The sequence below is a fragment of the Hipposideros armiger genome, unplaced genomic scaffold (genome assembly GCF_001890085.2).
Source record: "Hipposideros armiger isolate ML-2016 unplaced genomic scaffold, ASM189008v1 scaffold_15, whole genome shotgun sequence".
NCBI classification, from domain to species: domain Eukaryota; kingdom Metazoa; phylum Chordata; class Mammalia; order Chiroptera; family Hipposideridae; genus Hipposideros; species Hipposideros armiger.
Genome location: NW_017731365.1, coordinates 5424677 through 5439748, shown reverse-complemented (window position 1 = coordinate 5439748; position 15072 = coordinate 5424677). Strand labels below are relative to the sequence as shown.

Genomic DNA, 15072 nt, shown 5'->3' with positions numbered 1-15072 from the left:
TTCAAAAATTGAATAAGTATTTATTGTTCCAGAAGGTACATTGCTTTTTATACATATTTCATAAATGATACAGGATTTTACACATGGTCAATATTTTGCTATTTGTTTAAAGGACTTTTCTTGATGTCCATCCTTTCTCCCTCGCCTCCCACACACCCTGAAAGGATTTGCTCATTGCACTGTGCTGTTTCTTCTTAAAAACCCTGCGCACAAACAGGATAAATGGTTCAAAAATAATTCATACAACTTAACAAAAATAAATGAAGGAAGAGGTTGAATGACGAGGGGCACGCAGGGGAAGGAAGTGGGAGGAGGGGCTGGGAAGTGGAGACATGCAGCCTTTCATTCCATCATGCCAGTGGAAGGGGTGGTGGCAGGAGCAGCAGCAGCAGCAATCCTGGCTGGCCTTCAACCTCTGCAAGGCACCTGGAGTCTGGGTTTGTCATTTAAAGTTTTCCTTTTCATACACAAGAATCCCAAAGGAGACAAAAAAAAAAAAAAAAGAAAGAAAAAAAAGAAACCCCTTGCCACAATGAGGAGGGATGAATCATGTGAAAGAAAAAAGGCAATCAGCTGTGTGGCAAGCCCCATCAACCTCTCCATCCTGTCCCCACATAGTCTGTAATGTTCTGTAATTAAAAACAGAGTATTAGACACAGACTCCTTTGATTCCTCAAGTGCAGATGTCATCTGGAAATATGGTAGAAAATATTTTGATCGAGTATAAGATTAATGCTTCTTTCTCTCAATTTAAGATAAGAAAAAACTGGGTGAAGAGGGTAGGCTGAAAGAAGCCATAGAAATGTATTCCTGTATAAAGATAAATTGCACCCTTTGAGATCCACACACTTGATTTACAACGACTAAAGTGGTGGAGGTGGGAGGGCTCACAAACAGTGTGGAAGTGTGTGTGTGTGTGTGTGTGTCCTTCGAGATTAACAAAGTTTCCAGACAAGGCAGCGCCATCTGGGTGGCCTGGAATGCTGTCACACAAGCAGATTAACAGCAATGAAATTACTCTGTTTCTAAAATGGCTACAAAGCCATGATTTTTAGCCAATTTGTAAACCTTACGTTCTTCCTGATTTGGTAATACAGCTGAACACTCCCCACTCCCCCTCTGATTTGAGTTGTGGAGGGAGAGGGGAGTATCAATGGAATAGTTAGAGGAAAATTCTACCTCCTTTTAAAGATTAATTAGTAAAAAAACAAAACAAAACAAAATCTCATGCAGTGTTGCCAATGATTTCTAGATACTGATCCAGAGCACTGGAATATACAGACATTTAAGAAGGTATTAAGTGGTAATCCAAAGTGTCAATTATTAAACAGTCATAAGTTGGTTCCAATTATCATATGGATAAAATTAGTGTAACCAACAGGTGTGGGTGGTCAGAAAAGGGGCACAAGTGGGAGACATTCCTGGTTAACTCTGTAGAGGCTGCGTCCAATTTAAAATAAATGCTAATGACATGGGCTCAGACTCTGTTTGACACCCACATATCTTAAGGATTTGCTTTTCTGGTATATTTATTTACTCCTATGTCAAAAATAAGAAAAGTTAAATAAAAAAAAATTAGAGTTGAGTAGGGTGCTGGTGTGTTACTGTTTTGCTGACCCTGCAAAGAAGATGCAAGAAACAAACACCCCAGCATCATTTTCTCTTTATGAATCTCTCAACTATATAATGTGTCATTTTCATCTAGGAACTGAGATGCTTGATTAAGACAATATTCACTAAGCCCTTTGAGCTTATATTTCACAAAGCCTGATCCTCAGATTTTAACATTCCTTTCTTCCCTAAGATCCTTTTTGTTTTTGTTTTTGAATTAAAGGTAAAAACCCTCCACCCAACATGATCCCAGCTTCCACCTGCGATGCTTTAATTAAAAAGGCAATAGTTATAAACAGGTGCTCTTTCTGCCGGGACTCAGAGGCTCTCTGCAGATCAATCTTTTTCACCAATTTGTCGGAGGGGCAGATGTACTTGTAATGGGTCTCTCAGTCTCTTAAGGTCCATTTCTGCCTAAAATAGAAACAAAAGGTGAGAAAAACTGGCTAGTGAAGCTTTTAATGATATTACTGTCTCCTGAGAAAAGGAAATTGTCTTTCCTCTATTACTATGAATTAGAGAAATCATCTCAGTTACTCTCAAAATAGTGTCTCAGAGGCCAAGGGCTTTAAAGCCACAAGACAACAAAGGGGAACCAAAACCAAAGTCTGTTCTGGCCTTTCAATTGTAAACAGAGCCTCCAGAAAGATTGCTATCAACAAGGCAGGACTATGGGGGAACATCTGAAGCACCTTGGTGGTGTTTTTTCCAGAGAGAAGCCCTTTCACAAACCTTTGCCTGGAGCTAGAATTTTAATTTGTGCTGCTCAAGGGTTTTGTTGTTTATCCAATTGTTTAATTTCTCAATAGCTACTGATTTTTAGAACGGGGATGTGTAGTCAACTGCAGCACTTTCAAAACTCACACATGCTTGACCATCACCCCTGAGAAGCTGGATTAATAGGCTTAGGATGGGGCTGACGCATCTGTATTTTTTTTATTAGTTTCAGGTATACAACATAGTGATTAGACATTTATACTCAGTGGTAACCCCACCAAGTCTACTGCCCATCTGACATTGTACACAGCTATTACAATACCATTGGCTATATTCCCTATGCTGTGCTTTATATCCTGTGACTACATATTTTAAAATTATAGTTGACATTCGATATTATTTTATATTAGTTTCAGGTATACAGCATAGTGGTTAGGTATTTATATAATTTATGAAGTGATCCTGTTAAGTCTAGTACCCATCGGACACTATCTATAGTTTTTATAATATTACTGATTCTATCCCCTGTCGGGAAGAAAAGCAGGTCAGGCCCCCTCACCTGGCCATCCGGCGGAACGATGACCTGCCAGGTTGAGGGGTGGGATGTTGCGCAGGCACTGCCCACCCTGTTTATATGTACTCTTATATAAGTGCCTTGGCTGTGTGCCACTTTTGTCTCTGTATAGTATAAAACCTGGCATTGTATCAGGGGGTGTAGATAGAGAACTCGGGAATAAAGTATGTCTAGTCTGCCCAAGGCTTCGCATCTCTTCTTCCAGCTCCCAAAGACGTCGGCACTTCCTGCCGGGATTCCCTCACCCTCAGACATTCCCCATGCTGTAATTCACATCCCCATGACTATTTTGTGACTACCAATTTGTGCTTCCTAATCCCTTCACCTTTCTCACCCATCCCTCAACCCCTCCCATCTAGCAACCATCAGTTTGTTCTCTGTATCTATGAGTTTCTTTGTTTTGTTTATTCTGTCTTTAAATTTCACATGTAAGTGAGATCATATGGTATTTGTCTTTCTCAGTCTGACTTATTTCACTTAACATAATATCCTCTAGGTCCACCGATGTTATTGCGAATTATAAGATTTCATTCTTTTTTGTGGCTGAGTAATACTCCATTGTATAAAAGTACCACAATTTCTTTATCCAATTATCTATTGATGGGCATTTCGGTTGTTTCCATATCTTGGCTATTGTGAATAGAGCTCCAATAAACATAGTGCATATATCTTTTTGAATTAGTGTTTTGGATTTCTTTGGATAAATACCCAGGAGTGGAATTGCTGGGTCATAAGGTAGTTCTATTTTTATTTTTTTGAGGAACCTCCATACTGTTTTCCACAGCAGCTGCACCAATTTGCAATCCCCCCAACAGTGCACGTGTTCCCTTTTCTCCACATCTTTGTCAACACTAGTTGTTCGTTAATTTATTGATGATAGCCATTCTGATAGGAGTAAAGTGTTATCTCACTGTGGTTTTAATTTGCATTTCCCTAATGATTGGTGACATTGAGCATCTTTTCACGTGTCTGTTGGCCATGTGTATGTCCTCTTTGGAGAAATGTCTATTCAGGTCCTCTTCCCATTTTTTAATTGGATTGTTTGTTTTTTGGTGTTGAGTTCTATGAGTTTTTTTTAATAAATTTTGGATATTAACCCCTTATCAGATATTGGGCATCTGTATTTTTAAGATGCTGAGAGATGATTCTGTTGTATTCCCTCCAGTTGAGAACCACTCACACAGAGCAACAGGAGACACGAGTCCTCTTAGGCCAAGGCGGGAAGATGGATTAAGCCTATTCAAAGCACAACCCCATCAACAACAAGGGACAGAGAAGGCAGAGGAGGTCCAGAAAAGAGCAACGAAAGATTAAAGAGGATAGAAGAGCTTGTAGAGATTTTTGAAAAACCTCTAAAGTTATAAAAGTCTATGGAGAATAGACATGAGGATTTATCCACCAATATCACTATATCAAAGTGAGGGAGGCACATTCAGAAATCTGAAAGAGATAACGATTATGAAAAAGGAAATGTATCAATCTTTGTTAAGAGGATAGGTAGGGCCCATCGTCTTTTCACATGCTCATGTTATAAAACTTTAAATTTAGAGAGGTGTGCACGCTAAAACAGTCATTTTTATCAATTGAAGAATAAATTATATAGGAAGAAGAGAGTTGGGTCATTCTTTCAGAGTTTACCCACTGAAGTACTGTGGTTATGGGCAATAATAATAATGCCATGCAAGATGGGGCTGGGATTTATTAAATCTTATTTTTGGAAAATTTACCTGAGCAATTGCATCCTTGAGTTGATTGTATTTCTCTAGGTCAAAACGTGACTTTTTGGCTCCTTTATGGAAAAATAATAAGTATTGTCTGTCTCTGGCTTCTGGATAAACATACTCCTACAAAAATAAAGGAGAAATTAAATTATTAGTCCTTAGCATACCATTTTCATAAAATAAATATTTGTTTACTGTTGATTAGATTCAACACACATGTACACATATAAAGATATATACTGACATGTGCTGTGTTAAATAATTATTTCTTAAACATTTTTATTATGAAACACACGGATGAGCACATAAAACAAAAATGTTTCACAATGACTCATCACCAGCTAAAAAAATTAGAACACTGCCAACAACCCAGAAGCCCCCCTCCTGCCCCTTCCTAATTACTAACCCTCCTTCTCCCTCAAAATAATCAACATCTTCACTTTTTTTGTTTTTTTTTTTAAAGATTTTACTTGGGGAATTGGGGGATGGGAACAGCACTGGGGAATTGGGGGATGGGAACAGACAAGTTGCTGTCCTTTGGTTCTTCAGTTTAGTTGTGGAGGACGTTGCTTCACTGGCCCAAGTTGGCACCATCATTGCGCTCTTCCCGGACGAGGCACATCAGTCGCCGGCTTCTGGACGGCTGGTCACGGCAGCTGCTGGCCGCTCACGCTGGCTGCTGGCTATACATGTAGCCCATGGCAGGGGCTGCAGCCTACGCCATGGCTGGCGACTCACAGCAGCCCAGCTCCAGGTTGAGCTGTTGTTCAGCATCTTAGCTGTGGAGGGCAGTGTCCCTGGCCCTCATATGTGGGATCCAAACCGGGGCCCTCTGGCGTCCCAAGCCAGCTCTTAACCAACACGCCACTCGGTCGGCCCCAACATCTTGACTTTTATAATTACTTTCTTGCTTTCTTCATAGCTTCCCTAGTTGAGCATACATCCCCGAGCTCTCCAGCTTAGTTTTACCTGTTTTTTGACTTCTATAAAAATAGAGTCAGACAGTATGTATTGTGTATAGCTACTTTCACTCAATATCATGTTTGTGAGATTCATTTTGTGTGTAGCTATAGTCTATTCATTTCTCTTGCTATGTTATATTCTGTTGTATGACTACATCACAATATATTTATCCAATGTACTACTGGTAGACTTTGGGTTGTTTCCAGGTTTGGACTACTATGAATGCTGCTGCCAAGAACATTTCTGAACTTAGCTCTTCTGTTGGGGGATAGGCTTTTGAGTGGAAATACTAGGTCATAGGGTGTGCAAGTGTTCAAATTTAAGAAGTGATGTCAAACAGGTTTCCAAATTGGTTTTACCAGTTGTACTCCCATCAGCACCATATGATCATTTCCATCACTCTACATCCTTGCCAACACTTGATATTACCAGTTTTCAAAAATGTTATCCATACTGGTATATGTACTGAAATACTACCTCATTTTAAAACAACAGCTTTACTGAGCTATAATTCACATACCATACAAATTCACCCATTTAAAGTATAATATTCAATTTAGTATATTCACCAAGTTACACAACTATTACTACAGTTAATTTTAGAACATTTTCATCATCCTCCAAAGAAACTATGTATTCTTTAACAGTCACTTCTAGACAACTACTAATCTACTTTCTGACTCTCTAGATTTGTCTATTCTCAACATTTCATATAAATGGAATAATTTAACATACAGTCTTTTGTGTCTGGCTTCTTTCAAGGTTCATCCATTTGTGGCATGTATCAGTACTTAATTTCTTTTTATTGCCAAATACTCCTCCATTGAATTCATATACCACATTTTATTTATCCATTCATCAACTGATATAAATATGGGTTTCCACTTTTAGACTATTAGAAATAATACTGCTATGAACACTCATGTAAAAGTTTTTTGTTTTTTTTAAATATTTTATTGGGGAATTGGGAGAGGGGAACAGTGTTGGGGAATCGGGGAAGGGGAGAAGACAAGTTGCTGATCTTTTTGTTCTTTAGTCTAGTTGTGGAGGATGTTGCTTCACTGGCCCATGTTGGTATTATCATTGCGCTCTTCCTCTGGACGGCCGCTCACAGCGGCTCTTGGCAGCTCACACCGGCTGCTGGCCACACACGGTAGCTTATGGCAGCCCACTGCAGCAGGGGCTGTAGCCTACGCTGTCGCCTCACGGCAACCCAGCTCCAGGTTGAGCTGTTGTTCACCATCTTAGCTGTAGAGGGCAGTGTCACTGGCTCTCATGTGTGATCTGAACCGGGGCCCTGCTGTACAGAGCTGGCGTGTCAAGCCAGCTCTTAACCAACGCGCCACCTGGCTGGCCCCTAAAAGTTTTTAAGTGGACATGTTTTCATTTCTCTTAAATATATATAGCGTTTTCCGGATTACTCATGAGGTTGAGGTTTTTTTCATTTTATGTATCATTTGCCATTTGCGTATCCTCTTTTATTGGGTTGTCAGAAAAGTCGTGACGCATTTTTGCAATGAAAAACATAGAAAAAAATATGTCATGACTTTTCTGATAAACCAATAGATGTACCTATTCACACCTCTTATTTTTTTTCTATTGGATTGTCTTTTTCTTACTGATTTGTAGGATTTGTTTATATATTCTGGACATGGATCCTTTGTTGGATGTATGTACTGCAAATATCTCCTCTCAGTCTGTTCACCCTCTTTATGGTATCCTTTAATAAACAGAAGTTCTTACTTTTAATATAGTCTTATTTATCTTTCTTATCGTTATGGTTAGCACTTTTCATTCTGCATAAGAAGTCATTTCCTATTCCACAATAATTAAGATATTCTCCTATATAATCTTCCAGGAGATTTATTGTGTTACCTTTCATATTTAAATCTACAATGCATCTGGAATTAATTTTTGTTTACAGTGTAAGGATGGGGTCTGTTAAGTTTTTATATGGATATTCAATTATCCTAGCACCATTTATCGAAAAAGACTCCTTTCTTTGTAGTGCTATCTTTTCAAAACCAAAAGTTTATTTATGCCAGGTCTATTTCTCTATTCTCTCTTCTATTTCTTTGGAGTATCTGTCTATCCTTGTGCCATTGTCTTAATTACCGTAGTGTTATAACTAAAGCTATGTAGTCTTCCATAGCTGTTAGAGCAAATTCTCTCACCTAGTTTTTCTTCAGGAGTTTCTTGGCTTTCCTTTGTCCTTTACATTTCCATATAAAATTTAGAAGCGTATTTATTTAAATCTCTTCCCTTAACCCGAAATCTGTTGAAATTTTGATGGAATAGCACTGAATCAAACAGATCAGTTCGGATAGAACTGACATTTTTGTAATATGTACTTTTCTAATCCATTAACATGCTATATCATTTCATTTAAGTCTCCTTTAATCTTTTGTTTTTCTGCATAGAGACTTTGCACATCTTTTATACGATTTACTTCCAGGTTTTTTTTTTTTTTAAGATTTTTATTGGGGAATTGGGGGATGGGAACAGTGCTGGGGAATTGGGGGAAGGGGAACAGACAAGTTGCTCTCCTTTTGGTCTTCAGTCTAGTTGTGGAGGACGTCCCCTCACTGGCCCAAGTCGGCACCATCATTGCGCTCTTCCCAGGTGAGACAGATCAGTCGCCGGCTTCTGGACAGCCGCTCACTGCGGCTGCTGGCCGCTCACGCTGGCTGCTGGCTACATACCGTAGCCCATGGAAACCCATTGCCACAGGGGCTGCAGCCTACGCCGTCGCCAGCGACTCACAGCAGCCCAGCTCCAGGTCAAGCTGCTGTCCAGCATCTCAGCTGTGGAGGGCAGTGTCACTGGCCCTCATATGTGGGATGCGAACCGCGGCCCTCTGGTGTCCCAAACCAGTTCTTAACCAACGCGCCACTCGGCCGGCCCACTTCCAGGTATTTTTAAAAGTCATTTTAAGTTGTATCTTTTAAAAAGCTTCATTTTCTGTTGCTGGCATACAATTACACGATTGAAATATGTATATGTATCTTGTATCCAATAACCTTATGAAACTCACTTAGGGATTCTAATCAATTATCTATAAATGTTTTTGTATTACTTTTAATGTATAAAATTTAGGAATAACATCAGTTCTCTTTCTTTCCAATCTCTCTATCTTTTATATATTTTTCTTGCCTTCTCCTCTCAAGGATGATTTATGTTCACTTCTGCTCGGAACCTGTGAGCACTCTGTGATGACCAGTATTCTAGGACGACATCAATCTAATTTATGGGATTGAGATAACTGAAGATGAGCTACAGTTTCTGAGAGAACCCACAACAGGTTCATCCTTATTCTACAACGCTAGCCTTTAGGGGTTTTAAACAAAAGTAAAAGTGTTTCACATACTTTTGTGATCCCTGGATACCAATTTCTATGGCTTTGGTCTTTCTAGATTATCAAGTTATGGCTCAACTTCTTGGCCTCTTGGCTTTATCCTCCTTAATCAACATAAATGCACAGAGGAATAAGCACACTTAATATCAGATTTACCTTCCTGAGGCTCCACTTCTTCAGGTCCTTGCCTGGTAATTTTTTTTTTTTTAAAGATTTTTATTGGGGAATTGGGGGATGGGAACAGCCCTGGGGAATTGGGGACAGGGGAACAGACAAGTTGCTGTCCTTTTGTTCTTCAGTCTAGTTGTGGAGGACGTTGCTTCACTGGCCCAACTTGGCACCATCATTGCGCTCTTCCCGGGTGAGGCAGATTAGTCGCCGGCTTCTGGATGGCTGCTCACGCTGGTTGCTGGCCACTCACACTGGCTGCTGACTACACACGGTAGCCCATGGCAACCCACTGCCACAGGGGCTGAAGCCTACGCCATTGCCGGCGACTCACGGCAGTCCAGCTCCAGGTTGAGCTGCTGTTCAGCATCTTAGCTGTAGAGGGCAGTGTCACTGGTCCTCATATGTGGGATGAGGGGCCCTCTGGCGTCCCAAGCCAGCTCTTAACCACCGCGCCACTCGGCCGGCCCCCTTGCCTGGTAATTTTTGCTCTCTCATTAGCTCTGTACTGTTTCCATAGGCAGATGTGTTTTATGTTTTGTCTAAGTATTCTAACTTTTCCTAATGGGAATATTGGTCTGATTACCTATATGCCATACTAGAAGCAGAAATAATTATTATTGATGACAAATATGGATGAATTGTATCTATAGGGACTATGAAAGCCTTTTAAAAATAGATAGAATTGAGGTATGAATCAAGTAACACTGACTGAAGGGATAACTGTTAGATTAAAAACAGTTATCTGTTTTAAGGATAAAGCCCGCTTGAGGGAAAGCCCGCTACTTTCATCTGAACTGCTGTTACAAGGCTGCTTACCTGTCTTTGTTTAGAATGTAAATGGACACACAAACTTATTTAAATCTGTTCTATGCTCTCTCTTTTGGGCAATAAGAATTTACTAAGCAATTACGTGCTAGAGTTTTCTAGAAATTTGGTGATTTGATAATAAGTGAGAAGAGATATAGACAGCTTGGTTACGAAGGAAAGAGATTCAAAAAGGAAGAAGTTCGTAACAGAGCGAACACAAAAAATAAACTGGAGTAACATACTGGAAGTACGGAGGAGGGGGATAGGTAGGTTTAAAAACAGGTGGAGGAGAGAGCCCTGAACAGGAAAATGCCACTTTATTTGAGCTTGAAGGAAATAGTGTGACAATAGGTACAGATATTGTTAAACTCACAAAGTTTGGGAATTAGAAAGCTTTTATCTGTTAACCTCAATTTTCTAGAAACAGTAAGCAAGGGTAAGGGTGGCAAGGGGAGCTTAATGTGAAGTCCTAAAATAACTATTGGGGGGGTGTGGGGGAAGAAAATCTAATTAGAAACATAAGCAGTGACCTATTCTACACTATTATATGATTTTTCTCTAGCCTGGACATAGGATAAATGGCTAGATTCACCCAAGATTAGGAATTTATAGAATACGTATAATGAAAAAACAATGGGTAAAAGATTGTTAAGATTGTTAAGAAGAGAATAACAGTATGGTCTAAGGTGGGCAGAAAAGGAAGCAACATATGAGGAAGGTGATGTTAAAAAGTTAAGAGCGCGGTATTAGGAGCCTAAAGAGCTGGAGGAAGTCAAAGGAGAAAGTGAGTGAACAAAAGGGCTAGAAAAAACATAAACTGTGGTCAGAAATTAGCATACTAATTTATATTATACGTAGGACAGTTCTAGGACAGAAGGTCCTGAATGGCCATTGAAGTGGTTTGCTGGAATAGAATATAAATGACAGTTGTGGAATTGAGACAGCAAATTATTTACTACTGCTATTTTGCAACTTGTTGCTTGGGGGCAGCAAAAATGCATTGGGAATCACAAAAGAACAGCATTTAAATGGTAGGACATATAGGCTACTAAAGATATGAGGCACCATGTTAGGCAATTAAAATTGAAAAAACTAAATGCCTAGTCTCAAAAGATATCATAGTCTAGTAGAGGGGAAAAGACATTATACATAAATAACTATAATATAAGATAGTATAGGATGAGTGAACTGAGAGGCACAATCTGCTTATAGGAATTCAGAACAAGAAGAGTTCAAAGTTGGCTGTAGGTAACTGGTCAAAGGTTCATGAAAGATAAGCATTTAAGTAAACCTTGAAATATGACAGGTAGAGATCTAAGGGAGATCTTTCCCAGGTGATAGAATGTGTGAAATAAGAAATGAGGCAGTGGGGCCGGCTGAGTGGCACTTTGGTTAAGTGCTGGCTTGGGACGCCAGAGGGCCCCGGTTCGGATCCCACATCTGAGGACCCGTGACACTGCCCTCCACAGCTAAGATGCTGAACAACAGCTCAACCTGGAGCTGGGCTGCTATGAGTTGCCTGTGAAGGCGTAGGCTGCAGCCCCTGCTGCAGTGGGTTGCCATGGGCTACCATGTGTGGCCAGCAGCCAGTGTGAGCAGCCGTCCAGAAGCCAGCGACTGATCTGCCTCACCCGGAAAGAGCACAATGATGGTGCCAACTTGGGCCAGTGAAGCAACGTCCTCCACAACTAGACTGAAGAACAAAAGGATAACAACTTGTCTGTTCCTCTTCCCTCAATTCCCCAATAAAAATCTGAAAAAAAAAAAAAAAAAAAAAAAGGAAATGAGGCAGTGGACAACTCAGGGCATTTGAGGGAAATGGAGAATATAATTTTATATGTTTAGAACACACAGTACATACACAGGGGAGTTGACAGACATTTGGAAAATACAGATAGCAACTAGCAAAGACAATAGTAGGCTTAGGAATTTGGACTTCAATCTATACATAAAAATAATTCATCAAAGGGGTGTATATATAAGGGAGAGGGAGAGAGAAGAGGGAAAAGGGAAGGAGGGAGAAGGGAGAGGGAAGAAGGAAACACAGACAGATAGACAGACATACGTAAGACCTGTCCAGAGCTATGATTATATGTGACTGATCTGGCTGTTGAGTTTTGTTCACAGAGTGACTACTACGAGCCAGACTGGGACTCGGTGGTGGAGACTCTGAGCGAACACTGATAGAACATGAACAGTTTAAGACCTCTCTTTTCTACTAGACAAGTTTGGGGGGGTCCTAGAAAAGTTAAATAACAATCATGGGCTTTCATTTTCTCACACATAAATAGGCCTATAATCACGGGTCTAATAACAACGGAAGCAAAATTGATAAATGAGTACTTAAAGAATATGAAAGAAAGAAAGAGAACTACTTTAACAACACAACCTTCATTACTATCTCATAAAAAAGTTACTTGAAGAGGAATTCTTACCTGGCGTGTGATTACAAAATATGCATACATTGCCATGGCACTTCCATAAGTGATGAAATAGGTGACCGGTTCCATGATGTCCCAGGAATATTCCCACCAAGTCAGCCGGGCCAAAATGCCAAACTGTGTGGCCATGTAGGCAAGTCCACCCCATAGCACCAAAGTGGTCCTCTTCTCAGCTTTTCTGCTAATCTCAATTCGTACCTGTGAGGCACACATGAGCAATCAGTTATAAGGCATTTTGACATAGAATCAATTTAAAATGCTCATTTAAACTGTTCTATTGCGTTGTCGGAAAAGTCATGATGCATTTTGTTTGTTTTTCAAAGGTCATTTATTTATATAAAGAACAAAGATCAATCAATGATATAATGCCTGCTTTGTTCGATAACCTTTTGCCATCTTTCAGTGAGCTTCATAATTCCTCTTTCATAGAAGGACCTGTCTTTATTTGCGAAAAACTGAACAAGGTGCTGATTTACAGCCTCATCTGAATTGAACGTTATACCACGCAAGGAGTTTTAAAGAGAGTGAAACAAGAAGAAGTCTGACGGCACAAGGTCAGGCGAGTATGGTGGGTGTGGCAGCACATCCCATCCAAGCTCCAATAATTTTTCACGGGTGATCAAACTTGTGTGTGGTCTCACGTTGTCGCGATAGAGCACAGCTCCTTTATAATAAACAAGCTCTGGACATTTCTGGATAATGGATTCGTTCAAACTGTCCAATTGCTGACAGTACACATTCAAATTGATTGTTTGGTTCTTTGGTAGAACCTCAAACACGACACCTTTAAAATCCCACCACACTGAGAGCATAACCTTCCTCTGATGAATGCCTTCTTTCGATGTCGTTTGAGGCGAATCATCAGGTTGGGACCAAGACCGTTTATGCACCACATTGTTGTAAACAATCCACTTCTCATCGCCAGTTATCAATCGCTTCAAAATAGGATCATTTTCCTCACATTTAATGAGTATATTGCAGATGTTTATATGTGCCGTCAAACGAACTTCTTTGAGTTCATGCAGAACCCAAATATCGAGCATGCTTACGTATCCCAGCTTCTTCAGGTGGTCGTGAATGCTTGAATGATGGATGTTCAATGTTCCTGCAATCTCTTGTGTCGTGTAACATGAGTTTGGCTCGATCAATGCCTTTATTTTGTCGTCTTCAACCTCAGTGGGCCTCCCTGACCGAGGAACGTTGTTGAGATCAAAATCACCAGCATGGAATTTCGTGAACCATCGTTGGCACTGATGTACTTGTAGAGCATTGTCACCGTAAACTTTATGCAACTTTTCACAAGTCTGATGCATGTTCTTCCCTTTATGGACATAAAACAGTAAAATATGGCAAAAATGCATAGTTTGGTTTTCCATCTTCAAATTGTTGTAAAATCTCCAAAACTCAACCAAATTGTTCAATTTTTTTTTTTAGAATGAAACTAGAACTGTCAGCTGTCAAGTGACATACCAATAACATAGATGCGAATGACTCTAGTGTTTCCAAAAATGAACTAGTGCCATCTGTTGCAAACATGCGTCATGACTTACCCGACAACCCAATATGTTCACTAAAGAAACAGGGCTCATAATTGAGATACAAGTTAGTCTCAATACTATTAAATATAGCTTGTCTTCCTAAATAGTATGTTGTGTTTTCACTGAATAAAATAGTTTATAGGGGTAACATATTTTATTTTTCTTTTAGTTTCAGTTGTACAAAACAAGGTAATAATTAGACATTTACACCCCCACAAAGTTCTAACCTCCCCCCTCCCCCCCATCTATTACCCCTGACATTGAATATAGCTGTTACAATTCCATTGACCATATTCCCTATGTTGTACTCCACATCTACGGGGCTAATATTTTTTTAAGACACTTGTGTTTTATGTGGCTGAAAATATGGTGAAACTACAGGAGTGAATAAGTTAGTTTCAAAAGCTATTCAGCCAACTATAAGATTCCTTTCTTTGAAATGAGGGAAATGAAAACATGCCAGTGTTTTCTCACTGTTGCATACATGATTTAATCTATTATCAGTTTTTACTCAAAGGGCCTAGTGGGGGGAAACCAGCACAATGAGCCAGAGCATGGACTCTGGATTCAAACCAGCTGAGTTCAGGCCCTGATTGCAAATCACCATCAATTTCATTATTGAGTTGTTCTGAGGATTAACAGAATACAGGTAAAATAATTAGCACATTTCTTGACACATAGTAAATATTGAGTATAGGATGATAATTATTTTGTTATAGCTGGTACACTAAAAATGCTTTACCTTTTGAAAATATCAAATTTAGATCTTATGCCCCTTCACAATAGTTCCTCAAGTTTAATTTATCACAACTTTCTAAGGTCTTAAATTTAAGGAGACAACCTTGAGATATGTGTTGGCTATTTTTAAAGAAATCAGAAAAATCACAGTATTTAAGAGTATTTGTACCTTTTCTTAATCTCTAATATATAGTCTAATTTATTTAAATGGAAATATTTGTTCATTATTAAAAAATAAGGAAGACACATGTTCACTCTAACGCACTCAGAAAAGTGTAAAGAAGCAAAGTCAATTATAATCCCACTATTCTATTAGCATTTTGGAATATATTCCTTCTGATTTTTATCTTTATGCATATGTATATATATTTAAAAGACATAAATATGTATAACTATAAGCATAATACATTTAAAAATTGGATCATAGTACACACTA

At 39.3% G+C, this 15072-nt stretch overlaps 1 protein-coding gene across 2 annotated transcripts in view; it reads right to left on the bottom strand.

Moving 5' to 3' along the window:
• MCU (mitochondrial calcium uniporter) overlaps positions 1-15072 on the bottom strand; it is a 208520-nt gene continuing 193448 nt past the window's right edge. For both annotated transcript variants that reach the window (XR_002122095.1, XM_019626233.1), the window contains 3 exons: positions 12355-12558; positions 4630-4746; positions 1-2025 (listed from right to left, as the gene is read on the bottom strand). Coding sequence is in view for 1 of the 2 variants with exons in the window: in XM_019626233.1 (XP_019481778.1) it covers positions 1948-2025; positions 4630-4746; positions 12355-12558 (399 nt within the window). In the remaining variant the exon portion in view is untranslated. The remainder of the gene's footprint in view (positions 2026-4629; positions 4747-12354; positions 12559-15072) is intronic.